This window comes from Xenopus tropicalis, chromosome 1 (assembly GCF_000004195.4).
Source record: "Xenopus tropicalis strain Nigerian chromosome 1, UCB_Xtro_10.0, whole genome shotgun sequence".
NCBI lineage: Eukaryota > Metazoa > Chordata > Amphibia > Anura > Pipidae > Xenopus > Xenopus tropicalis.
In genome coordinates this window covers 24,492,705-24,519,466 of record NC_030677.2, presented here as the reverse complement: position 1 = coordinate 24,519,466, position 26,762 = coordinate 24,492,705, and the positions used below count along the sequence as shown (strand labels likewise).

General features: G+C 43.1%; 1 protein-coding gene across 5 annotated transcripts in view; it reads right to left on the bottom strand.

The window, feature by feature from the left end:
• The window catches only part of tbc1d14 (TBC1 domain family member 14), a 54,733-nt gene that overhangs the window by 8,346 nt on the left and 19,625 nt on the right, over positions 1-26,762 (bottom strand). For 3 of the 5 annotated variants that reach the window (XM_004911250.4, XM_004911248.3, XM_002938265.5), the window contains exons 4-8: positions 19,354-19,462; positions 8,890-9,008; positions 5,923-6,005; positions 1,758-1,875; positions 1,076-1,182 (exon numbers count right to left, since the gene is read on the bottom strand). In XM_004911250.4, the coding sequence (XP_004911307.1) occupies positions 1,076-1,182; positions 1,758-1,875; positions 5,923-6,005; positions 8,890-9,008; positions 19,354-19,462 (536 nt within the window). Of the gene's footprint in view, positions 1-1,075; positions 1,183-1,757; positions 1,876-5,922; positions 6,006-8,889; positions 9,009-10,501; positions 10,717-19,353; positions 19,463-26,249; positions 26,396-26,762 lie in introns of those variants that run through there. The other 2 variants (XM_018095278.2, XM_004911251.4) reach the window with 2 other exon arrangements.

The window sequence follows — 26,762 nt, the reverse complement described above, 5'->3', positions numbered from 1 at the left end:
TACGTCATGTATAACTGTCTGCTAATCTTATATGTAACTACTATCTGCTTCTGCCATAGGTCCAGCCATGGTACCGGTACCACAGCCAACAAGGTACGTTCCTGTTCACTATACAACCTCTCCATCTCCTCTGCACCATTCTGCTAGGGGCAACGTTTCCTAACTCGCAAGTCGCTTAAAAAATGCAGGGCTCGTTTACTAATATGGAGCAACTCAGGGGAGTAACCCATTACAGCCAATCAGGAGTTAGCTTTCCCCAGAAAATTACAATTAGAATCCAGAAATAATCCAGCCTATTGCCATTAGCTTTCCTGCTTTGCCATGGCTAGGTGCCCCAAATACCAAAATGTAGCACTAATGCACGCTGGCATACAAATCATTTCATTGTTTCTAGGGGCAGGTTGAAGTTTCATGGCTAGCTTAGAAAAGAATAGAAGTGGTCAACTAGTAAAAAGTAGAAAAGTAAGCAATGATCAACTGCAAGGCTGCTTGCATTACTGCTGCCTGTAATAAGCCTAACTTGGTATAGGATATAATGATTCTTATTTATATTATTATTAGATATCTGTAGCAGTAGAATAAACAGTGTTGGCTACATGGAAACCTCCCCATGGATGTGATGTATTTCCTATTATGTAAAGGGACACTATACCTCTTCTTTTTTAAGAGAAGTTGGATGTATACAAACGTCCTTCCCTTCTGGCTCAGACTGTAGTTCTAGTCTTGCCTATCTCTCCACTCTTCTCAGGTTGTCTGGCAACATTTTTATTACTTCCCACCTCTCTCCTATTGTGTTACAGTCTCCAGGCAGAGGAGAGGGAAACTGGCTACTCAGATGGGCCATAAAGGGGAAGATAACCCATAGAATTATATAATTTCCTGCATTCAGAACCATTCAGGAGTACAATATGATGGTGCACAGTCCCTGAACATGGCGTATCAATAAGAGAGGCAACAGTGTAGCACTGTGTAGTTGATAAAGAAGGCAGAATGACTAACGACATAGAGCGGCGCGGAACGTGACGCACAGAGCAGCGGGAGATAGAGTTCTGCACAGGGGGTGCTACAGTCTCACCATGAGTGATATTCAGCTCGTTTCCAATCGCCAGGCTCCACACTCTCCCTCTCACACTGGGCGGTATCCCTTGCCACCACATGTCCCGCACTCTACGGGAGCAGCACCTAAAGAAGAGAACAGGAATTCACACCATGGTGAAAACTTTACTTGCCCTTTAAAAGGATGATGTAAATGTGCATTCAGAATTAGTACCGGCCCCTTTATAGATCTTTACAGGTCCAAATCACCAATATGCATTCTACACAAAGGACTGGGGAAGAGGATATCATGCCCTATTTAGAGGAAATGGGAAGCATGCGTTTGTTGATTCCACTGGGAGCCATTTTGCTGAACGCTCGACTATACATAGATCCAGCTCCTCCCAGCACAGGCAGTATTATTAGCAGAAACGCTGTAAAGCTGCTGAGCCAATGTACAACAGCAAGCAGGCCAAACCAGGAGTGTATAACTATAAACACATATACACAGCCACATAACCGGCCAATTAGCTTTGCTAATACTGTCAGGTGGGCATAGCATGCTATAAGGCACCAGACCTGCAGCAAAGATTTACACTTGTTACACAGAAGTCACCATATACTTGTTACAATAGAAGTCCCCATGCTGCCATGATGGAGATTCATTGGCTGCTATGGCCAACCCCATTGCTGTTAATGAGTGAATAGTGAGTGGCACTTACATGGTTTCCCAGTTGGGCAGGATCTCAGTGTTCCAGGTTAAGGCAGCATTGCCGATGCTTTCTTCCAGTTTGCACCTTTCCTCCAGTTGTTTTTTTCGCCTTTGGGCATCCTTAAATTCTATGAAAAAAGGGCAATTAAATATTGCTAATTATTCACACGATAAATGCTGTGAAGCATGCAGGGCAAATAGACTGGAGGTTATTATCCCAGTATTCCAGGGGCTGCTGCTTTCCTGCCAAGCCCTACCCAACTGCAAAATCCTGTATATAAGCAACCCCCACCTCCATATCATCTGACATCTTATATTGAATATCTGTGTCACATTCATCTCAAGCGTGCCCCTAAATGACACTTTGAAACCAACATAAAGGAGAACTTAAGCCTAAATGTGGCTAGATATGTTATATCTTATATTTCTGAGTTGCCATGTAATGCGTATCTGAATTCATTACTAATCAGCTTTGTATTATGAATTTTATAAAGTGTATATACTGTAAGATTTATTGTAAGTCGATCCGAAATCTTAGGTAACAGCAGCCCAGAGCATGAAGCTGCCATACTGCTTGTATCAGTTGAAGCAGAAAAGTTCTGCAATATCTGTTTATGACCACTAGGTGTGTTGTTTTATTCAGAGTTTTCTAGCTGGGACAAGCAATATGGGACTTCCCCCTAATAAAATGCCATAAGCGACACTCTCCAATTAACTGGAACATTGCTGGCCAAGGCAAAAGAACCTTAATAAACCTGACCTTATTCCCTGCCAAGCTACACACATCCAATATTTTAATATAAAGCCCAATAAAGCTTTTTAGAAAGACTTGCCCTGTTCAGCCTGTGCCTTTCCCTGCTGGGATAATGTCATTGGAAAGCTATTTCTATCCAGCCGACTGGAAAGATTTGCAATTCCGAAAAAACCTGGTTTGGGGGGGGGAGCATTGGTTTCTCAGTGCTGTCTCTCTCTGGCTGGATCTCAGCAAATAGAATTAGTTATTTATCAGCATGGTTGGCAAATTATCTGGAACAGCGGTTGCCTTCAGGGAGCCGGCTGCTCAGCCTAATTATTCCTCTACCATGTATCAGTCAGCATTCTGGGCATTCCTATTCTGAATTCTATGTCATGCTGCTATGAGACTAAAGTGCCCTGACTAATCTTACCCCCCTCCCCATGTACAGTGCCACTGAGTTATGCACACTTGCCTACCAGTAATCTTACCCCCTCCCCATGTACAGTGCCACTGAGTTATGCACACTTGCCTACCAGTAATCTTACCCCCCTCCCCATGTACAGTGCCACTGAGTTATGCACACTTGCCTACCAGTAATCTTACCCCCTCCCCATGTACAGTGCCACTGAGTTATGCACACTTGCCTACCAGTAATCTTACCCCCCTCCCCATGTACAGTGCCACTGAGTTATGCACACTTGCCTACCAGTAATCTTACCCCCTCCCCATGTACAGTGCCACTGAGTTATACACACTTGCCTACCAGTAATCTTACCCCCCTCCCCATGTACAGTGCCACTGAGTTATGCACACTTGCCTACCAGTAATCTTACCCCCTCCCCATGTACAGTGCCACTGAGTTATGCACACTTGCCTACCAGTAATCTTACCCCCCTCCCCATGTACAGTGCCACTGAGTTATACACACTTGCCTACCAGTAATCTTAACCCCCTCCCCATGTACAGTGCCACTGAGTTATGCACACTTGCCTACCAGTAATCTTACCCCCTCCCCATGTACAGTGCCACTGAGTTATGCACACTTGCCTACCAGTAATCTTACCCCCCTCCCCATGTACAGTGCCACTGAGTTATACACACTTGCCTACCAGTAATCTTACCCCCCTCCCCATGTACAGTGCCACTGAGTTATACACACTTGCCTACCAGTAAGGCCAGAATACTGGAAGGCACTAATGGGGAACTGAATTTTAAATTGCCCCCAATGGTCTCCAATCTAGAGCTAAAACGCTGGGGGCACAGGGGAGCACCTGTCACTACTCCTGTTATTAAATGGAAAGCATCCCAGTGCTCACACACAGGGCAGTGACTCACTTTAGCAGTAGAACTTACAGTCTAAATAATAATAAAGGGCAATTTCCTGCAGGGTATCAATGTAGATAGAAAGCGTGGCTGAGTAAGTATGGCAGAGCAAGGTGGCACCGGCAGGGCAAGATGTGACAGTCACACCTTCTGTCTGTGTTGCCCAACCCATTACAAAGGCCCAATGTTGAGCTAGTCAGACTGAAACCCACAGGTACCCCAGGTTTGGGCCACCACACTGCAACAAGGGGTGCGTTACTGGCATGTTGTAGGCCAACTCGCGAGCGCATAGAAATTATGGGTAAGGCGCTTGTCGCCTTTTTGCTACAGGAACGACATATTTTGCAAACACATTTTATGGTGTGGAACATGCAGGGTTAAAAAGAGAATGATAAAAACACTTTTACAAAGCCATAAGGATGATTGGCTGATAAATAATGCGCTATGTAGCGAGGCTGTGAGATCTATTCTCGCTGTGCCAGGCATCGTACAGAACAATTAATCACACTGTCACTTGTGCCGAGGGGAGACAAATAGCAAAATGTAATATGGAATAAATTAGTGAACAGCAGAAAGGCGACGAGCACCCGGAATAAAGTCCGATTCCATTCATAAACAGGACGTAAGCTAATAAGTAAAACACGCTGCTAGCATGTCTTCCCTGAGTACTAACCCCTGTCTGTTTCAAAGTAATGCTATAAACACAGGGGGAGAAACAGCCTCAATGGGTGGTGACAAATTCTTAGACACCTCCAGGGACTCTAATCGCTCACTGCTTATCCTGGGATAACATAATTGGGCAGCGGGTGTATGAACATTTGCCAAAGGCTTGCCCGCTATCATTCCATTAATATCTAGCACAGCCAGGAAGGATCCACCCCAAATTTTACCCTAAATGCCCTTCACACTACATAGTTTGGATGCATGTGTAGTAGCATGGATACGTTCAAATCAATACTACTCTACAAGGGCAAGCAATACCACATTTATGCCTCATTCAAACAGAGATCTTCCAGCACAAGTGCTAACTCTCCCTCAGCTACCCGCTGGCCCACACCAGAGCCAATCCTGCTGTTGGAAATGGGTAACAAGCTGACAAACCAAGGCTGGTGGGAGTTAGGAGCAGCATGTCCATGGGTGCAAAACTGCTGGCCCAGGGTGGTGGTACTACCATATACGCATAAGGGCAGTGACAGACAGGGAGATTATTCGCCCCGACTAATATCCCCGTAGTGCCATCCCACTGGCAAGAATGTACTGATAATTGTCTCTATGTGTGTTTTAGCAGAGGCAGTTCTCAGTATTTTCTATGGCAGGGAATTTTCTGGCGTTTAGTAGTCGTGACAAGTAGCTGCTACTAAGTAGCTCCGTGTGGGCCCCCTGAAAGGAGCCTTGATCTTAGACTTGTATATCTATATCCTACTTCTAACTCAGCAGCCTGCTGGTGCATGATGGGAAAGCAGCCTAATATAGTCCCTCCGGCACTCACTGTTTGCCTGTCTCTGCATTTACAGCACTAGAACAAGGACAGCAGGGGAGATAGGAAAGGTTAATGAATGCAACGCAAGTAAAACAGCAGCTCTGCGAGATGCCGAACTCTGCACAAAGTTGTACCGTTCTGTATCAGGCAACCGCACAATAGCACCCGAGAACCGACCAATCAAATCCCTTCTTGTGCTAAAAAATAAACCTATTTGTATTGATAGGTGGGGGTCTTACATTGATTTACAGAACTGCAATCTCTGGGAGAGGCTTCATTCAAACATTCAGTGCAATTTATTGTGTAAATGACTGGTTGCAGTACCCCTTGTCACCAGTTGTGCTCAATGCCAGATTTCCATAGAGGTGGAAGACAACAGTGCCACCATCTGATAATAACATTAGACAGGACACACTAGCAGCAAAAAGGGGTAAAACCATATGCTGGGTGTGACAAAGTTTGGCTCACCAGTGACTTTAGGACTGGAGGTTTTAGTTCCCCATAAGAAACAAATTTACACTGTTGGTTATAAACTCCCTTTAACCCAACTGAAGTATCCAGCCTGTTCCCTCTTATCTGCACATTAGCCTGGGATACCAGCATCCTATTTCCCTCATCAGGCCACAGGGCACTTACCTCTCCTTTTGGCTTGAGCCACCATTTCCTCATATTCCAGGCGGTGTTTCTGGGCTTCCTCGGCTGGTTTGGCTGGAAGGTTCCTAGACACATAAAACAAGATTATGTCTCTGTCACTCCGCATTCCCTGCTACAAACACCAGCAAATAATCATTTGTATTCAATGGATGGCACGGCCGAGCCACAAGGATCCCCGGGCGTCTGGGAGCCATAATTAATTTGCCTTTATCTGCCCAGTGGAAACCGTAAGCACAGACAGTTTGGCTTAAATGGTATAAAATACACATTCTGAGTAGCCATTGTTCCATTACACTAAGCTGGGGGATTTTGAAAGAAGAATATTTAAACTTAGCATCTCTCTATTTTCAATTTCTGTTTTTAAAAGAAAGTTAAAGGGCACAAAGCATATAAATTATTATTAGGTTAACAGCAAGTGGAGGGGCTGTTGTTTGGGCAACTGCTACTATAGGCACCATCTCTCCCTACTATACCTGCTATCCCACAGCCACAGTCCCTTCCCAGAGGCTATTATCCAACTGCTACTATAGGCACCATCTCTCCCTACTATACCTGCTATCCCACAGCCCCAGTCCCTTCCCAGAGGCTATTATCCCCCCACTGCTACTATAGGCATCATCACTCTCTACTATACCTGCTATCCCACAGCCACAGTCCCTTCCCAGAGGCTATTATCCCCCCACTGCTACTATAGGCACCATCTCTCCCTACTATACCTGCTATCCCACAGCCCCAGTCCCTTCCCAGAGGCTATTATCCCCCCACTGCTACTATGGGCACCATCTCTCCCTACTATACCTGCTATCCCGCAGCCCCAGTCCCTTCCCAGAGGCTATTATCCCCCCACTGCTACTATAGGCACCATCTCTCCCTACAATACCTGCTATCCCACAGCCACAGTCCCTTCCCAGAGGCTATTATCCCACTGCTACTATAGGCACCATCTCTCCCTACTATACCTGCTATCCCACAGCCACAGTCCCTTCCCAGAGGCTATTATCCCCCCACTGCTACTATAGGCACCATCTCTCCCTACTATACCTGCTATCCCACAGCCGCAGTCCCTTCCCAGAGGCTATTATCCCCCCACTGCTACTATAGGCACCATCTCTCCCTACTATACCTGCTATCCCACAGCCACAGTCCCTTCCCAGAGGCTATTATCCCACTGCTACTATAGGCACCATCTCTCTCTACTATATCTGCCATTCTGCAAATACTCTGATACTGTATTAAATTATTAAAATAAAGCAAATCTAAGCAGACCGTACACAAAGTAATTGTGCGGACAACTGGTAATAATCCTTGCTCTACCTGGGGCTCCTCAACCTGCAGTTGTGCAAGGTTATTGGCCTCAGTGTGGTCCTAAAAGGTTTAAGAATGCAGACCTAAAACCCCAACTCCCCCTACCCTAGCTGAGGTTAAACGAAGAGTGGAGTCAAATAAGGTCTTTGAATCAGGCATCGCCAGATTAACCAACAGAACCCCCCATTTTCTCAAAATTTGGACACCCTGGGTACTATATGCCAATGAAAGCTGAAACCCTATTATACTTTTGCAGCACAACCACTCAATATGTGTTTTACTACCAACTCTCCCCTTACTTTTTCTGAACTTTGATACCATAGAACTTACCAATGTTAAAATGTACCTATATCTTTCATAACTCTACCAGACTGCACTGTTAACATATATATGTTTATTTTTTGTTATTGTTACTGTACAATCAACACTGTCAAAACCTAATAAAAATATAAGTTACAAAAAAAAGAATGCAGACCTTTCTTGCTATTTGCAGCTATTTTTATTTTAGATAATATTAACATGTACAAAATTCCATCCAAGTGTACAGACTGCGGGAGGATAAGTGCCATGTAGTGCTGGCTGCTCCCCTCCTATGCACAGAACAGTGGCAGCATGTCTATGGCCTCGGTGCAATGGGCTGAATAGGGAGCAGCTGTCAGTGGGGGCTGGGTTATTGTAAATGACAGCTATGCACATTCCTTGGCAATTTTAATGTGCTTCCACCCTGCTCAGAAAGAGAACTGTGTTTGGAGCATTTAGAATATACAACTATAAGCACTGTGCTAAATGGATGCCCAGGATAGTGTGCAGCTGCCTGAAACTGGGGCATGGAGGCCATACCTCTCGGTGCTGGAGGCAAGCTGGGCACAGCTATTAGTGGGAAGCTGATTGTGTAAATGAACCCTCCAGCCCATGGATAAACCTGTTGTACGGGTCTGGCAGCACCGAAACCCACATGAATAGGAGACTGTGACCTTGTCTCTCCTATAGTGCAACAAGGAATGCCAGTGAGCAATACCATTTAACCCTCTAGGCTGCCACAAGGGAAGAACGCTCAGTATACCTCCAAGGGACACTGCCATGATATAATTACCCATACTTATTATATTACGTTTTTATTCGAGCCTTAAAGGAGAAAGAAAGGTTGAATCACTTGGGGGGGGGGATACCAAAATGTTAGGCACCCCCCAGTTATTGTATTCACTTAACTGATACCCTGGGCTCCTATTAGCAAAAAAAACACTCCGACCCGGAGTACATGAAGGCAGCCGATCCTCTTTCGTCTTCTTTCTTTGCTCTGGCTGCAGGAGAGGATCACTTGTCTGCATGTACCCTGGGCGGGTGCAAATTTTCTGCTAACAGGAGCACCGGCCTGGGGTATCAGGTAAGTGATAACAATCACTGGGGGGGGGTGCCAATTGTTAGGCAGCCCCCAGTGATTGTAACTTTTTAACTTTCCTTCTCCTTTCATAGTTCTATATATAGGTATACCTAGAATCCCTGCCATAAAGCAAGATAGGGGTGCTGTTTGCTGCCAAAAAGGACAGAGCAAGTCATTCTCAATAATGAGAACATATGAATACAGAGCAATGGGAGTGATGAGCACATAAGGTTTGGGAATTTACAGATCATGGCCCTACTTACGCTGGTCTGTCTTCCAGAATGAGCGCGGTAGTGGAGAGAGGCTCAAAGATGAGGCTTTTCCTCACATTCTGCTTCGGAGAGGGAGATTTTGAAGCTCGTCCAATTCTTTCCTCATATTCCTATGGGCAGTGAGGGAGAGAATGATGAAATGAGGCATGCACCTGGCACTGCAGATATTATACAACACGTGCCCCTGCATGACAGTGTGTCCTATGAACATTTTGTCTTTAATCCACCTCTGCTTCCCCCTGGCAGCGCCACACCAAACGCCCCCTGTGCCATTAGCCTTGGAGCTGTTGAAGAACTACAGTCCCCCAAGGCCTTGTGTCTTGGTTCTAGATTCCAGAAATGATGCTTCCATTGTAAACTCTGTGTGTCGGACTGGATCTGCTAGGGCCCACCAGAGAACCTAACACCCTCACAGCTATTAAAATATAGACAGAGCCAAATGGTGTAGCTTATTATGTAGGCCAACAATCAAAATGATGCTCTTCTGGGAACCATCCCAAGCTGAAGCCCACCAAGAGGTCCTCTGGTAGGCCATCTGACCCTAACTATCTCCCCAGGTGTGTGGGTGCCCATGCAATGAAAAGCTATAAGTACAGCACTTGTGGTCAATAGATTCTTAGGCAGTGAGACAAAGACTCTATGTGATCATGGGCCATACCAGCCTGTAAGACTGGTTATCACCCAATTGTACTGAACGGAGGCTCATATGACCTGGTTGGCCAACATCTGCATCTGCACATGTGTGTGGGCAGATACCAGACAACCACATTGCACCTGATCTGGTTAGCTAATGACTGCATGTCTCCCGAAAAAGCAGTGATGCCCAAGTGCAAAGGTAATTTAACCAATGATGATTAACTGTACCTGTTTGTGTGAGTAAAGAAATATCTGGTTACATTTAGGGTACTGCATATATATATATATATATATATATATATATATATATATATATATATATATATATATATATATATATATATATATATATATATATACACATACATACACACACACACACACAATAGCATCATTACAAAGTCAATATCAGGAAGCAGTTATGCCTCACCCCATTAGCACCACAAAATAATTCAGTGTTATTATAGAATGGCATTATATAGCCACTATGCACGAAGTAATAAAACCAGTTGTTATTCACCATAGACCCTGGCACCTTGTAAGAGAAACATAACAGGATTTGGGTTTTAATCCATGAACCAGAAAAGTTCAAGCAAAGCTACCAACATCCGTCTGGGTAGGGGCTGTATCTGAATTGGAACTCCCTACAGCCTCTGGCTAATGGGGGCTGCTGGGAGACGTAGTACAACAGCAGCTGGAAGGCAGGTAGACATTCTATAATACAGCACATTAAAACTCCAATATCTTTATGTCTAAATTAATGTTTGAAAGAAAAGTGAAATGATACAGCAGGATTTCGGAGAAGGAGCGCACATTGCCTTCTGCCAGTCCGTTTCCTTGGGCGCAGCCTAACAAGGTCAGTGGAAAGAGAGGCAACTCCTGGTTAGCACCGCTCATAACAAACAGAGGCAGAAAAGCCTGCGAGTGATTAGTCCTGCTGTCGACAGTCCCTGCTGGATCCACTCACCATGAAAGCTGCAATTCCTCAGAGACAATGAAGCCGTTGCCCCATCCTGGCTTTGCTTTCAGAGCGGTGCTGGCACGGGGAATGGCTGGCTGAGTAGAAGCATCCTAGGTACCTGCAGGGGGTGGGGGTCCAAGCTCCTAGCAGGACATGCCTGAAGGATACAGGATTACCCTGTCACGTGTATGGCTCCTGTCCTCTCCTCTCTCCCTGCTGCTCCCAGGGCTGCGGAAGGGAGAGCAAGGCTGCAGCAGCCATTTTAATCAGCTGCAGATGGAATGCATCCAATCAACTTGCTCCGGCCTCCCCTGCTCATGCCTGGCTACGGGATGCAGGGGGCTGGGTAGCAGGACATTAATAGCTTCCGCTTCTATGGACCACAAAGGCTAATGATACCCTCTGGGATAGGGCTTAACCCTTGCACCGCCACACGCTACTGCATCCTTCCTCTATAACAATGCAACGTATTAGTGACACACAGGAAAGGCTGTCATTTAACCCTCAAACTGCCCCCGGGCCACTTCATTAGTCACCTACTTTAAACCCCTTGACTGCTTTAGATTTGTGGTGCTCACTACTTTTATACAGTCATTCAGGGCAATGTAATAGTCACTACTGGAAAAATATGCACAAGGCAAACAATATGTCCTTGAATTCAGTATAGAAGTTAAAGGGTTAATAGCTCATTCCTCACAATTACCTTTCTAGGAAAAAAGATCATGTACAGGTGTATACTTTTACACTTCCCCCAATATTATAGTCATTCATTCAAGCCCACTGACCAGTAACCTGCCCCAGTACATAAGAGGCTATGCAGCCTGGCCCCCTATCACCAGTGTGAGTGCAGCTTATAAAGTAGTGTCACTCAAGCATCACACAGGCAGCACTCACTGGCAGCCAAAATGGAAAAGTCCCCCCTGCCCACAAAGAACCAAAACCCATATAAGCCATGCCCAATGTCCCTGAGGTGGCCAATTCACTGGCATGTAGCCTGTACTAGTTCCACTTCCATCCCACAAATAAAAGATCATACACAGTCTGCAAATGCCCATAGAGATGGGCTGGGGTTGCACACCCAGGGTATTATCTGACAGAGACAGATAATAGAGAAACCTTCTTTAGAGAAAGAAGGTTTGATGGATACAGTAAAGTTAGAGTCCGTCGACAAAGAAAAATAGTTGACCAATTACGTGCTAATAGTATGTAAATGTTCCTCACCAAAACCACGTTGAGACTTTATTAATTACATTTGACAAAGTGGGTGTGCTACCTGCCCAGGGATGTACAGCGCCACCTAGTGACTGGAGGCATCGGAGCAGCTGCGGTGCTTTTAATGTTCTTTTTAACCAAATGCTCTGCTTTATATAAGGCATTTCAGAGGCATAATACAACTTTTTAAAAAAATAACACATTATACTCCAGAAATAACTAAACCAGCACAAGTCAATGGGCTACCACATAGCTGCTATTGAGCCCTACGTCCTTTGGCTGTCATAACCACAACAAACTTTTTGGGTTTAGCTCTGACATCAGTTAACGTTGCTGACATCACTCTCTAAGAGACCACATGGCTAGAGGCCAAATAGGTTGCCGTACAGCCAATGCCCGCAGCCTTGAATGCATTGCATTCTCTCTATATGGCACACAATTACATGTATATACAGAGTTATGGAATAATGTACTGTTCTTCAGAAAGCACTGAAGTGCAGCATTGCCACTTTCTCTTTAACAACACAACACCTTATACTTCACATTACAGAAGCCTGAAAACATGTTGATGGCTAAGTAATTACAGAGGACCCCTTATCCAGAAAACGCCAGGCCCAAAAGCAGAAAGATCTAGAGATAGAATAGGCTGCTCTCATTCCCCTGTTTCCCTGATGGAAATTATGCTGAGTTCCCCACAATGGGAGGAGCCACATGTAGATAACTCGGCACCATGTGAGTGTATGGAGGCACCGCCTCCCTGTTCCTCTGTTTAATCTATACATAGAATAAGGCCCAGCCTTAGGATGAATCACTAGGATTATATCTACATATACAATAGCCAACCTGCAGCCCCAGCAGCTTTTGGACTTCAGTACCGCTTCATAAGCATGTGTTAAAGGGATACTCTCAAATTATTATTATATCCCGGTTATCCTTAGGACTATACAGTACCACCCCACAAGCTTCATTTTGAGTTGGGCATGGAACTCAAAGTGAATAGAAGTTGGGTTGCTGCCCACATTCCCCTATACAGGTTCCAGACTTATAGCCAGCAATATGGCCACGTCATTTGAGCCTCAGTCGCTGAAACAAACAATGGTATGATGAGAGGCCTGCCAACCACAGTGATTGAGAGGGTTAATGTCCAGACTGCACTCACCTTATTGCCCATGTACCTCCAGCCTTAGTGACTGGTTACCCTGGAACCTGCTCCAGAGTTCTATTATGCAGGATTAAGCTTTGGGTTCAGTGGAATTCCAGCATTCGTGCATCCCAACCAAGTACAAACCCTTAATGCCATCTGACTGAAGCTCTGGACAAGTAAATGCAACATTTTTTGTTGTTCGCAAATCTGAATATAATAATTAGTGGTCAGATTGCATTCCATGTGTGAATGCTTTTGGATCAAAAACAAAAACTTATTTCTGCCAAAACCCAAGTTAAGTTGGGGATATATATCTTGCCATTCCAGTCTCCCTTCCCTAATCAGATCTGCAACATACAAAGACAAATGGAAGGACTATTAAACGGGTCTATTTTTGGATAAGAGCGTATGAATGAACCTGTTATTTCTGCTGGTGTTGCCTTAGCAATGAATTATTAAATCACTGGGAGGAATACAGTACAGGGTAACTATCGAACTAATCTCTAGCAAAGGGATTCACTGTACATCATCTATACACACATGGGCCATAACGTTCCACAATGCGGAGCAACAAATATGATTTCATGTAACCCTGTCATGAGCTTGTTGGGAAGCATGAACATGAACAAATATTAAAGTGGGCGTCCATTTTGAAGAGGCAACAACGTTGATCAGCCTCTGGGTTCTCCCTCATTTGTAACTCATGGAACAGAGTGACCAACACTGTCACCACCTGACTATAAGACTTGTTTGGGCTCAGTATTGCTGCTACAATAATCACGGGTCAACGGCATTCCATACATAGCCTAAAGCCTGACCTATTGTCACTGCTGCAAACATGGCTTATGGTTCATTTGGTCAACATGACAAATGGTAATGTGTGTCCCCAGCATATTCGGAATTGTGGCAGATCTGTGGGTGTTACCCTATAACAGATCAGACAGTGCTTATTAATCTAATATTCTGTCGATCTCTGTAGTCATAAGGATCCACAGTTAAACAGAAATAAGGAATAGATTAGAGGGGGCCACCAGAGTGCTCTGAGCAATTCCCTGAGTACAGAACAGACACAAAAGCCCTTTCTTCCCTCTTATGAGCTTAATAATGAGTTAATGAGAATTTAATCAGGCCCAAAGCAGGTCATGTGAAATATAATCCTTACAAGGCTGCTACTAAGGTAGAAGATACAGGTTGTATGTCGGAGTGGGTGAGTTACTGGCTGCTTTTAGTCTTACGTACCTAGCAGTCGTGGCAGAAAAACTGGGGAAATATTTTTGAGAAGAGAGTTGGGGGGGCATAAGTCCAAATCTCACCCTAACTACCCTTCCATAGAAGCAAATAAGCATTAAAAGGGTTGTTCACCTTTGTGTTAACTTTTAATGTGATGTAGAGAGTAATATTCTGTGACAATTTGCAATTGGTCTTCATTTTTTATTATCTGTGTTGTTGTTTTCACTTATTGTTCAGCAGCTCTCCAGCTTGGAACTTCAGCAGTTATCTGGTTGCTAGGGTCCAAATTACCTTAGCAACTAGGGAGTGGTTTGAATGAGAGACTGGTATATGAATAGGAGAGGCCCTCAATATAAAAATAAGTACTAAAAAGTAGCAGTAACAATAAAACTGTAACCTCACAGAACAATAGTGTTTTGGCTTACCCCCGTTTGAAGAGAATCATGAGAAGGTGGCAAATAATTGAAAACTAAATAATAAGCTGTTCTATAACATACTAAAGGTGAACCCCCTTTAAATGCCATCCTAATTGGGTTTAAGGATGATCTGACAGTCTGAAGCACCTTAGCGGTGGCAGTTGCGAAGGATGTGAAATAATAGCCAAATAAAATATGGACTTTGTAGCCAAACTTTTTTGTACGGCAGATGAAGGTGTCCAATTTAAATTGCTATCTGATTGGTTGTTAGCAGTAAAAATACCCGTCTGGTTGGTTATTTGGAATTTATACTGCCATCTGGTTGGGCAGGCTCTACAACCCTAGAAACCATCCTGTATAGCACCTGAAGAGAAGCATAAGCAAGGAAGGGTAATCATTACAATATAAATGCAGTATCTCAATCAAAACAGCTACCTGCTTGCTGAAATCATTCATCTCGGCACACAGCATCTCAAGTTTCAGTTTGAATAAAATGATTAAAAGAACCACAGAACTGCAAATCTGTGATACGTCAAGAGCTTAGTGAAAATAGATTTCAAGTTCCTCCTTGGTAGGTTGACGGAAGTGGCAAATTTCCATGCAAATCATGCACAATGCCTCTTCTGTGCCAACGCTACAAGCCAAAACAAATAGTTATTGCTTGTGGGAAAGGGAAACCAATCTTGTATTTCAGTAATAACAAAAAAACACCTTGAGGGCAGATAGAAATGTTTTCATGTGGTTTTAATTTGGGGAAGATGGACCAGTCAGGTCTGGCTAATATGGCTGCCCACCCTGGTGGCCAAACTGGCCATTACAGCCCTAGGCTAGGGGCACCCGCAACTATTTTTAAGATATGAATCAATATTGATGTTACTTTTAATCATTAAAGATGAATCAGTTCTCAGGAAATGTGCTGCTATGGCACAAACACTGCTGATTCAATCCTTTTGTTCTAATGGATAATAACAGTGTTGGCCTTTGATAGTGGTTGGTATCACTCAATATTCCAGGAAGCTTGCTGGTATTTAGGTCTCGCCGGAAAAGGAGTCATTGTTCCAGGAGGTGGGAATGTTTCTGTAGGACTTTATGACTACCATGCGTTGTGTTGCAATTAAAAGCATAAATCACAAGGCAGAATATGACAAGTAGACTGAGACTACCAGAGAAGAGAGTACCCAGAGACTATCTCCCTATAAATAATTGAGAATATCCTGGCTTCTAACAGTTCCTTACTGAGTAGGAAGAACATGTTTATTAACTACCCTAAGGCAGCTAGGTGCTCATATAAAAGACAAATGGTTATTCTAACACTGCCCGACCTTCCCCTCTTTACTCAGATTACTAATATCTTTCTGGAATTGAAAGCACAACTCACCAGATTAAAACTAAAATGTAGGAGACTACAGAGGTACGGTCCAACAGGAATACACTGGAGTGATAAAATGACAACTGCAGTTTGCACCAGATCTAGTAACCAATAGCATCTGAAGCAAAGGCGGGGCGATTAGTCGGCACGATTAAAAACCCAGACTAAATGTAACGGCGACTTGTACCAAGCCTCAACTAGATTTTTTTAGACCAACTAATTGCCCCCTCTGTCTTTGCCCTAATGGCAACTACAGGAGCTGAAAACTTTGATATTTCCCTGTATTTGTATAATTGATATGGGGGTGAAACATTTAGGCAGGAGGAAGTACCACATTACAGTAAAAACATCACCTCCAAAACATGGAAATATTGAATCCTTCTATCATATTAGCTGAGCAAAATAAACGTTACTTATACCATACCAGTCTTGGAATTTACAGTCACAGCCAGCAGGCCGGCCCCATTTTGTGTACAGTATTATTAAGGCAAGCTTTGTATCCCCCTAAAATCTTATGCATTTGCCATCTAGGTGATATCGAGGAAGTGCTGAAACAAAAATGAAAGTAATTGTAATTAAAAATCTGAGCTGTCAATCATATATTGCCTGCCCTGCCTCTATGCCTGCGGCATAGAGGTGGGGCAGGCAAAATATGATTAACAGCTCAGATTTTTAAATGCATTTATAACAGGTACGGGTGATTTAATTAAAAAAAACAATATGAGTTTCATGTTTAATTTCTAAAGGCCTTTTATTATACAGCTTTTTGTGTCTGGGTGACAGGTCCCCTTTAAACCCCCATACGTATCTCAGAGCTATGCGATTCAGCCAGGATTAGCATTTCTGAATCACTGGCAACAGGGAATTTGATCGTGACAAACTTTCAAATTCTGTAGGATGTGGAAACTGGAGCCTAAGATGGTTTAGAACAATGTCAGTAGAGGCGTAACCCCCAAAAGAGAAATATTACTGAATGTCTGCAGTTGCTTTAATGTTCTTATGTTTCACTTCTTTCATGCTCTGTGCCAGGGTTACATGGGAAATATTTACTTATAGTGGTTCCGGACACAGAATGGTAACAGGCAGCAATCGGCTATGTACCAACACAGGCAAACAGCTTGAGAGATTTACCCACTGACAGAGGTTTAGGAAAGATAATTTTTGTCCACATTGTATGTTCCTACTCTTTACCTCTTGTATTAGTGATTGGATGTATTTTTGTATGTTATATATATATATATATATATATATATATATATATATATATATATCAATCCAAATGGTGTCCGCACTCCAAGGCTCAATATTCTGCGGGGTGCTAGCCAAAATTATGTATGTATAGAAAATAATCATCTGTGGCCAGCACACCCTTCCATGTTTTATCAAAAAAATTTTTATTGTAGATATATTGTTAAAACCAACGTTTCGGTCCTCATTAGGACCTTTCTCTAGGATAAAAATCCTTGAGAAAGGTCCTAATGAGGACCGAAACGTTGGTTTTAACAATATATCTACAATAAAAAAAATTTTGATAAAACATTGAAGGGTGTGCTGGCCACAGATGATTATATTCTATATATATTATAGCAGTGCAGTAAGCTGCAGCCCAGATTGCATTCCAAGTAATTAAGTTTAATGGCTTATTAGGCGGAACTAATGAAAACATTATTCTTACTCTTAGTTTACAGCTCAACTCATTGATGGTTTCATCGGTATGAGTAAGGGACTTCCTTCTCACCATCAGTCACACAGACCCGACTGAATAGTACTAAAAGCCATCAGCTCAGGTACTAATATGTCACAGTCAGACACAGCAATGACACAGATATTCATACAGTCAGACACAGCAATGACACAGATATTCATACAGTCAGACACAGCAATGACACAGATATTCATACAGTCAGACACAGCAATGACACAGATATTAATACAGGGACTAAAGAAGGGAACTCCACTCTGTATTGATTACAGATGGATCAAACACTATTTGGAGCCATAAGGGCGAAGACACACTCAGCTATTAGTCGTGGCAACTAATCTGCACAGATAAAACTTGCGAGCGATTAGTCGCAGCGACTTCTATTCTACCCTGTGGCAGAAAAGTTGCTGCAATTAGTCGCACCGTGTGTCTTCGCCCTAATAGCGACTACTTAACTGCAGCAAGGAACTCCATTATATTATTATTATTAACAATTATTTATAAAGCGCCAACATATTCCGCAGTGCTGTACAATAAGTGGGTTTCATACATTGGACATACAGAGTAACATATAAAGCAATCAAGAGAGCCCTGGTGAAGAGAGCCCTGCCCAAAAGAGCTTACAATGTGGGAATGGGCATGACCAGAGTAGTGAGAGGTATGGCACAGGGTATTGCTTTTAGCAGCACACTGATGTTGTGTTAAACTAGATTAGGGTAAGCTTCTCTAAATAAATGCGTTTTTAGAGATCTCTTGAAGGCAGAGAGATTGGGAGAAATGTTAATATATCTGCACTAGGGGTGATTTAGAGGGGGCTGAACTTCATGGATGAATGTCTTTTTTCAACCCAAACTATGTAACTACAGTACGATAAAGCTCTGGAAACTTTACTAAGAAATGCATTAAAATATGAGCAGAGCATTTCAATTGCTTAAACCGGCTGAAATAAAACAGGGGCCGTTGCCAGGTTGGCAATTAAATCCACTTTTACGGAAGATATTTCTGTCACAGAAGCCAATTTAATCAGCTCTTTAAAGTAAAGGTTCATCCAATGTTTTTAAGTTTCTGTATCTTTGCAGTTTGGAAATGAAACCATACGATAGCCAGGGTCATTATAAATTATCCACCGAAGCAATAAAAATGCATGAATGTCAGACTGCCTACACAATGTAATCTGATTGTTTAGAAATCATCTACTTTGCAGGTCAAACCCATAAATAACTGCACCTACACATTTATCTTTACAAATCCACACAAACTAAAGTTGGCAATGCAAGGGCCGATAAGCTGCCAACCCAGTCTGTAGTGGCCCAGTTGGCAGCTTTTATTAGCCTCTGTATGGTACATCAAGAGGGCCTGTCTGATCAATATCTGTCCAAAAATCATCCAAATATTGACTGGCAGATATGTGGACCACACTGGTGCATTGATTCGGCCCTTTCCTAACAATCTGCCTAAGCCCCTATTGTGATCACTGGCTCAGGGGTTAAATGAAGTGATCACCCCGATTTAGCCCATCATGTTGGTGGCCACATCAGGTAAAGAGCTGCTTGTTTGTCGACCTGCACAAATGAATGGCTCCTATGACATATGACCAGCTTAAGACTCAATACAATAAATGCCCATGCAACCATGTAAGCACACAACGCCTGACAGTTGCTTGCCGGTGCTTCTTGTAGCAAGGTGAGCAGGGGGAGCAACAGAAATAGCCCCACTACAGGCTGCTGTACTTTCAGAGCAGAAGAGTGCAAGTTTCACATAACTGAGGATAAAAAAAGCAAATACCTTTGATACAGTCCTAGAGTTTCCTTGTTGGGGAATTCTATTGAACAGCTTCCAGCCCAGGTCATCTGTTTTTTCTACCGAAAAGCTCTTTTTCCGAGCAAATATATTCCTAGAAAAATACAAAACAGAATTACAGATGAAGAACAAATAAGCCTGCTTTATATCTGCATTCATTAAATACCTCCAATTCACATACCCGGCTTTCTTTAAACTGAGTGGAGGAGGGCATATAGAGGTCCAACCCATAGAAGTTTGTTTAAGCATGATATTCCAAATTGATGCACTGCTATGATTTTCATACTCATACTCCAATCTAAACATACCAAATGGGCTTGTAACAAAAAAAAATGGAAGAAATCTGAAGCCACAAAAAATGGCCGTAATAGAACATTTTTTTAAATTTATATATGTCAAATAGAAACATGACCTTTCCAGAATATCTCTCTGCATATTGTACAGGGCTGTAAATAGGTTCTATGGAGGACAATGTGTCCAATAGCTACATAGTTACATAGGGTTGCTAAAAGACCATAGTCCATCAATTTCAACCCATCCAAGTAAACCCAGCACCCACAACCTATACTTACCAATCTATCCACTCACATACAGACCCACACTGACCTACCGTATCTATCCACTCACATACAGACCCACACTGACCTATCTATCCACTCACATACAGACCCACACTGACCTACCGTATCTATCCACTCACATACAGACCCACACTGATCTATCTATCCACTCACATACAGACCCACACTGACCTATCTATCCACTCACATACAGACCCACACTGACCTATCTATCCACTCACATACAGACCCATACTGACCTATCTATCCACTCACATACAGACCCATACTGACCTATCTATCCACTCACATACAGACCCATACTGACCTATCTATACACTCACATACAGACCCACACTGACCTACCGTATCTATCCACTCACATACAGACCCACACTGACCTACCGTATCTATCCACTCACATACAGACCCACACTGACCTACCGTATCTATCCACTCACATACAGACCCACACTGACCTATCTATCCACTCACATACAGACCCACACTGACCTATCTATCCACTCACACACAGACCCACACTGACCTATCTATCCACTCACATACAGACCCACACTGACCTATCCACTCACATACAGACCCACACTGACCTATCCACTCACATACAGACCCACACTGACCTATCCACTCACATACAGACCCACACTGACCTATCTATACACTCACATACATAAACTATACATACAACCACTAATACTAACTGTAGATATTAGTATCACAATAGCCTTGGATATTCTGATAGGATAGAACTGGACCAATTTACTATTATTGGGCTACCCAGATAAGAAGCACAAATAGATTCTGTATTTTGAAGCAGTCTGACTCTTTTTCATGATATGAGTAGTTTTGGGCCTGTTTTACTCTGTGCAGTAACAACATGGCTGGGTGCAGATGGAGAACTGTCAGCTAGGGCATATCCTGAGGAACATTGCAAGCAGAATCCCCCGCTGAGAGAATGAAAAGTACTAATGTCCATTGTTGGCCTATGGATGGACATCCACCAGGTGCAATGCCAGCACTGTTATACAGGGTAATGCAGCCGATATCTACAAGTATTCCTGCAACATCTAATGACGCACCTATGCTGCTCCAAGTGCAGTGAATCTAGTACAAAACCATGTTCCATGGCTTATTCACCTTAAAGGACCCAGGTTTAAAGAGCTTTACTGAAGTTTGCCTGCAACCAGATAATAGTTATAGGATAGAGGAAAAATATGATTTCCAGTAAAAGAACAAAAGGATACTATGTTTTTAAAAAAAACAAAGTACCGTAAATCATGTATCTCCAGGACAACTTCAGTATTACACGTGTTTAAGAAATGTATTTCTTGATGACAGTGTCCCTTGAAGTAGTGAAGGCCCAGGTTTGGTCATGGTTTCTCCTGAACAGGGATGGGCTGAAAGAACAAAAACCCCAAACCCCAGAGGCTTCGGTGACATTAACTGGGACAAAAACCTTGGGAAAATGTTACTTGGAAAGTCAACCGCAATGCCACAAAGCTTATAAAAACAAGTTTGCACAACTACTTCTTAAGAACAAGTGGACGAAAACAAAATAAAGTGCCATGCATACTGAGAGTCTCATTGGTGCAGAGCACTAGATGGCACACTGCTAAAAGGAAACCAGAGTAGGTATCAAAAGATTAGCTACTTGGCTCAGTGCCTCAGGCTATCAAAGATTTAATGAAAAGCCAATGTTTGCAAGGGCCAATTCCTAAGAAGTCACTGGTTTCCATGGAGGTGGCTAGGTTACTAGCGTGGGCAACATGTAGATTACTAGGGTAAAGATTTGCCAAGTATCACCAGCAGCATAAAAAGAACCTCAATAGATCTTTTCTCAGTCTAATTACTTGCATTCTTTGAATTACTTTGCCAAAACACACACTATAAGTTGAAGAGTTTTTGTTTGTTTATGGTTGGGCACATAGAGCAAAACAAAGCATTATACACAGGGGTATTCCTCTAAATTGGTTGTGCACCAACCAATACTATCCCTTTAACTTAAGTTTCTTCCAGCTGTGTCCAGTTGCTTCAAATTCATTATATTAGCAGTGTAAAAACCACTAATATCATGAAAAGCAGAAAAGAAAATAATGAATGTAAATTGCAAAAATGCTCAGAAAGATCAATTTTACATTTGTAGAATAGGGCAGCTAGCACGGGCAGCATTGTGGTTCAAGGGTACAAGCTATGGCTGATATTCTTGTAAAATTATAGCTTACAAGTCAGGTTGACCCAGTGTGGGACTGGCCCACCAGGATACCAGGAAATCTCCCGGTGGGCCCTCCTGCTCCTGACCATTTGGCCTGCTTCATGGACATTCCCTATTTCTGAATGGGAATAAAGAGGAGAATTAGATGGAAGAATAGATGTTAGCATGTAAATAAAAGAGACTAGGAGAATAAAGTTTGGAGAGTGGGCCTACGATCTAAGGTTTTCTGGTGGGCCCGTGAGTTCCTAGTCCGACACTGGGTTGACCTTGCTGGAAGTTCAACCAATGATCTTTAACCCCTCTAACAGAGGTTATTTTTCACATAACTCGTGATTCACATACCAATAATTATAGTTTTCAGTGAGCCAGAAGCCCACGGTACCAATATTCACAGTAACCACGATGCATATTAGCGATAAAAACCAAGCCCAAGCCACTTGGTGTATGCACATTTATCAAGGGATGGTTATTGCCTCAAAGCTAAACACAAAGCCGGAGCTAGCAAGACAAAAAAGCACAAACAAGCCTGGGAATGGAAAGAACGTGAGAATTATAGAGCCATTGTCTCTTTACACAACTGCAGTCAAGAGCAGCAGAGCACAACCTGCGTGTGCATAATAAGGAGCACACGTGAAAGCTTGGCGAGAAACAGGGCTTGGTAATTTCCATGTACCCGCTGACACACAATGGAACCATTCTAGCCCTTCCATTCTCCACAACAGGAGATCCTCGTCACACCAGCATTACTGCTCTTTATCTCTGCTCTGGGATAATCACAGGTAAATGAACGGCAAGGTCCACTCAGAATCTTCCAATAAATCAATATGACAATCAGAAGCCTTTGCAATAATATGTCACAAATCAAATACTCAATGACAATATAACTTTACCAAATCCAACAAATGCACCAAAAAACTGTAATATTAATAATATTTAAAAAGTAAAATTTCAGCCCCAAATTCCTTAGCTCTGTTGACCAGTATTTTTTATTTCTTCTTTCTTCTTACAGTTCCACTTGAATTTTTCTTTGATAAAGAATTAAACTCTACAAATGCATATGGTTGAAATTCTGTGTTTTGTAACCAGCACAGAGGTTCATCAACCCTAAAACAGTAATGATCCGGGCCTTTAATGCTCGCCATCTTGGATCTTGGGAGGTCATCTTTTGAGTGCCGGTGCTCTGGAGAAGCTAAGCTCAGGGGTCATTGGAAATCATCAAACAGACACTGAGGTTTATCTGTCATAGAAGCTCATGCTACAGGGCTAATTATTACATTCTGATGCCGAATGCACTGATTTGTGAGCTGCCATGTAATGTGAATTCGAATTCCTTACTAATTAGCCTTGTTAGCCAAAAGCATGTGCTGGAAATCAGCAGAAAGATAACGAGGAGCTTTAAATCCAATCATCCCATGACTCTTATTAATGCAAGAAAATGGCAGGACTGAAGTTGTGAATACCTGCTTCCAAAGCAGCGCCAACACCCACAATCCAACTATTTACCCCTAAGGTTTACAATTGTATGAAAGGGAAACCTGGTTGTGCACAAGGCTGGGGCTGGAAGGTGAGATGTGGGACTTCTAGGGCAGAACAGGCTGCGAGTCCTCATTCAGAAAGTAAATATACATACATAATCAAACTACATGGGAAAATCTAACTGTGACTAATATGAAATGGGCTGTGAGTGGGGTGAATGGGGTGAATGGGGTTAGAGTAATCAGCCTGGCTGCTCCCATATCTGCAGAATGCAATACCTGGGTCTCAGCATTATCTCGTAGCAGACTTTCACCCCATTCACTGCTAACACTGCTAACACGGAGAGCTCAGAGAATGAACTTTGCAACAGGAGGCCAAGGAGCTGGCCCTTAACCGAGAGCCACAGGCAGCTGGATGATTAACTAGAGCCAGCACAATACATCACTCTTTATGTGCTTAAAATGACAAGGTTCATCAACAAGCAAAGTGTATAAAAAAAATAAGAAAACGGGGGGAAAACTTCAATTAAGCTTTATAAACCTTTGTCATGGAGTACAGCATTAGTGAAATTATTATATCTTCTATCTAACTGCATTAGGCCATAGGGCTGCTGTGCGGTTACCCATAGCCAGCAGTCGTGCCTTTTTATTTACAGAATCCAATCACACTTCTCTTCGGCAGTGCGCCGAAGGATACCCTAAAGGTGGACCTAAAAGGGGAGATTTCTGCTGATGATTTGAGCAGATTATCTGCCCCAACACCTACCTAACCGATATCTAGTCGAAAATCGGGCAGATCTCGGTCAGGCAGGTTTTATTATATTTATTATAATTCGATCAAATAAGCCTATTATCTCCCACGGCGGGCGTTTGGCAAGGTTACAACCTGTATGGCCCACTTAAGCCTGGTGCAGTGCCCTAGAATAACAGGAAGAGGGAAAGGGGCACTATCATCAAAACAAGATATTTTAACTTTTGTTTTTTGTTGTAAAACAAAGTGCAATATAGTTTAAAGCAAAATGAATCACTTTACTGCTGCTACTTCCTTTCTGGCAAACAGCAACAGCCCCATCTTGCTTTATGGCAGGGACCCAATCTATTCTGAGAATCAGAGGCTCAGTCCCACAGGACTAGGAAGGATTAATCAGTGTGCAGATTCAGTCCTAGCTTAATGGGATGTTTAAACCTACCAGATACTGAGTGGGCAGAACCTTCTGTGGGCCCCATGCACAGGCCAATAATCTGCTGACTTGGTCTAAAGGGGCACAAAGGGTGTCACAGAATGACTGTGACACCTACTGACAAAAACTGATTTATTTACAAAACTATTGCATACTGAAGCCATTAAGCATCTTAAGCCACATGGTAGCACCAACAATCTAAGGGCCAGTCCAACGCTCTGTGCTCTATTGCACATGCCCGGCGGGGCAGCTGTACCTACAGAACCAGTGGAACAGGGGTCCTGTATATGGAGCAAACAGTGCACCCTTGGTCTTTAGCTCTTTGTCTAAAGGCCAAACAAACTGCTAATAGGAACACACTGGAAAATGCTGACAGCTTCTCTCTCTGCTATTCCAGCTCTCGCCTCTCACAGCTGATTGTGCAACAGAACAAATCACTGGGGCTTATGACACACAAATGACACGGAGGTATTTCATAACATCACACCTAAGCAACCGACGCTCCCACACTAGCGCTTCCTAACATTTAGGGATAGTCCAGGGGCAAATTAATACCAATTTGCCTCAAAAGGGATCTATTGTCATCCCTCTGATAATAATATATCAGTTTCAGGTCCGGACTGAGGTTCAAAATAGTCCCTGGCATTTCAAGTACCCAGAGGCCCAAACAGCCCCCGTCAGTCCAATAAATAGTAACTGTCTATGGCATCTTACAGCAGCCCCTCTGGCATTTACCAGAACCCACAGATTGCCAGTCCTGACCCAATCAGTTTTGTTACAGATGCTTACACACACACCCTCTAAACAGATACGGCTTTCAATTACATTTACAGATAATGTAAAAATGGGACAGTTACTCAGAATGACATTTTCTTTCATCAGGCAACATTTGTGGGTTTACATCCCCTTTAAACAGATCCCTGCAGCTGTTTTTGGATGGAATGTGTCAAATAACAAAGCTGCGGGATCAGCTGGCCACACGGAGCTCAGCTGTGCCTGGCGCTTTGCATCTGTGTCCTTCTGAGAGTCACCAGATTACTGGGCAGCACAGCTGCAGGGGTCAATTCATAACCACAAGAGCGCCAGCAAAATGCATGAGGTTTAAAGGACACCTACAGTACAGCAGTCTCCTAGCTCTTGCAAAACAACAACCGCCAGAACACACAGGGAGAATCCACGTTATTCTGCATTCCATAAGATGATACTTTTTTTTAGTGTATAAGTGCCCAAGGCACAGCAACCTACCTGCTAAACACTGCAGCTGAACAATTATATATTCAATGCCATCTGAACAAAAACCTTTACATGTCATTTGAATCCTGATTTAAGAGAGACCAAGTGCAGCATTGATTTTGCAGTCTTGCATCAATCACAGCTACTAGTTGGATAATATAACAATCCGTTCCCAGTGTTACTTATGTCCCATACACACCTGTCTACAAAGAGCAGCAGAGATGGAGCAGCCATGGTCGCAGGCCGGGTGTCCCCTCACTACAGGGCTGTGGGGTGCATCTGTTACATTCCTGTCCTGTGGAGCCCAGCGGAATCCATTGCCGGACGTCGTTGTTAGGAAGCTCAGAGTGAAAAGGAAGGGACTCTGGTTGCAAACGCGTTTAGTTGTTGTGTCAACAGGGAAGGGTACATTAGTGCACTTCCCTAATACGAGGGCTGGGTGCTACCGATACACACCCACTGAAACCTTGCACTCAGCTGCTCAGATTACACACTCCACAGCCCTATGGTGTGTATGATATATTATATGGTATGGACCATATCCCATGTATTGTTTGAATCTGTGTGTGTGCTGCAGCATACTCATTAACCTGTCTGCTCAAATAATAAAAATTAACTTTTTGCTAAAGCCCCACAAAGACGTATAAAGATATGCAGGTTGCAGCTGCAAGCCCAGTTGCCATTGAGAAAGGCCTTCAACCTTGACACCATG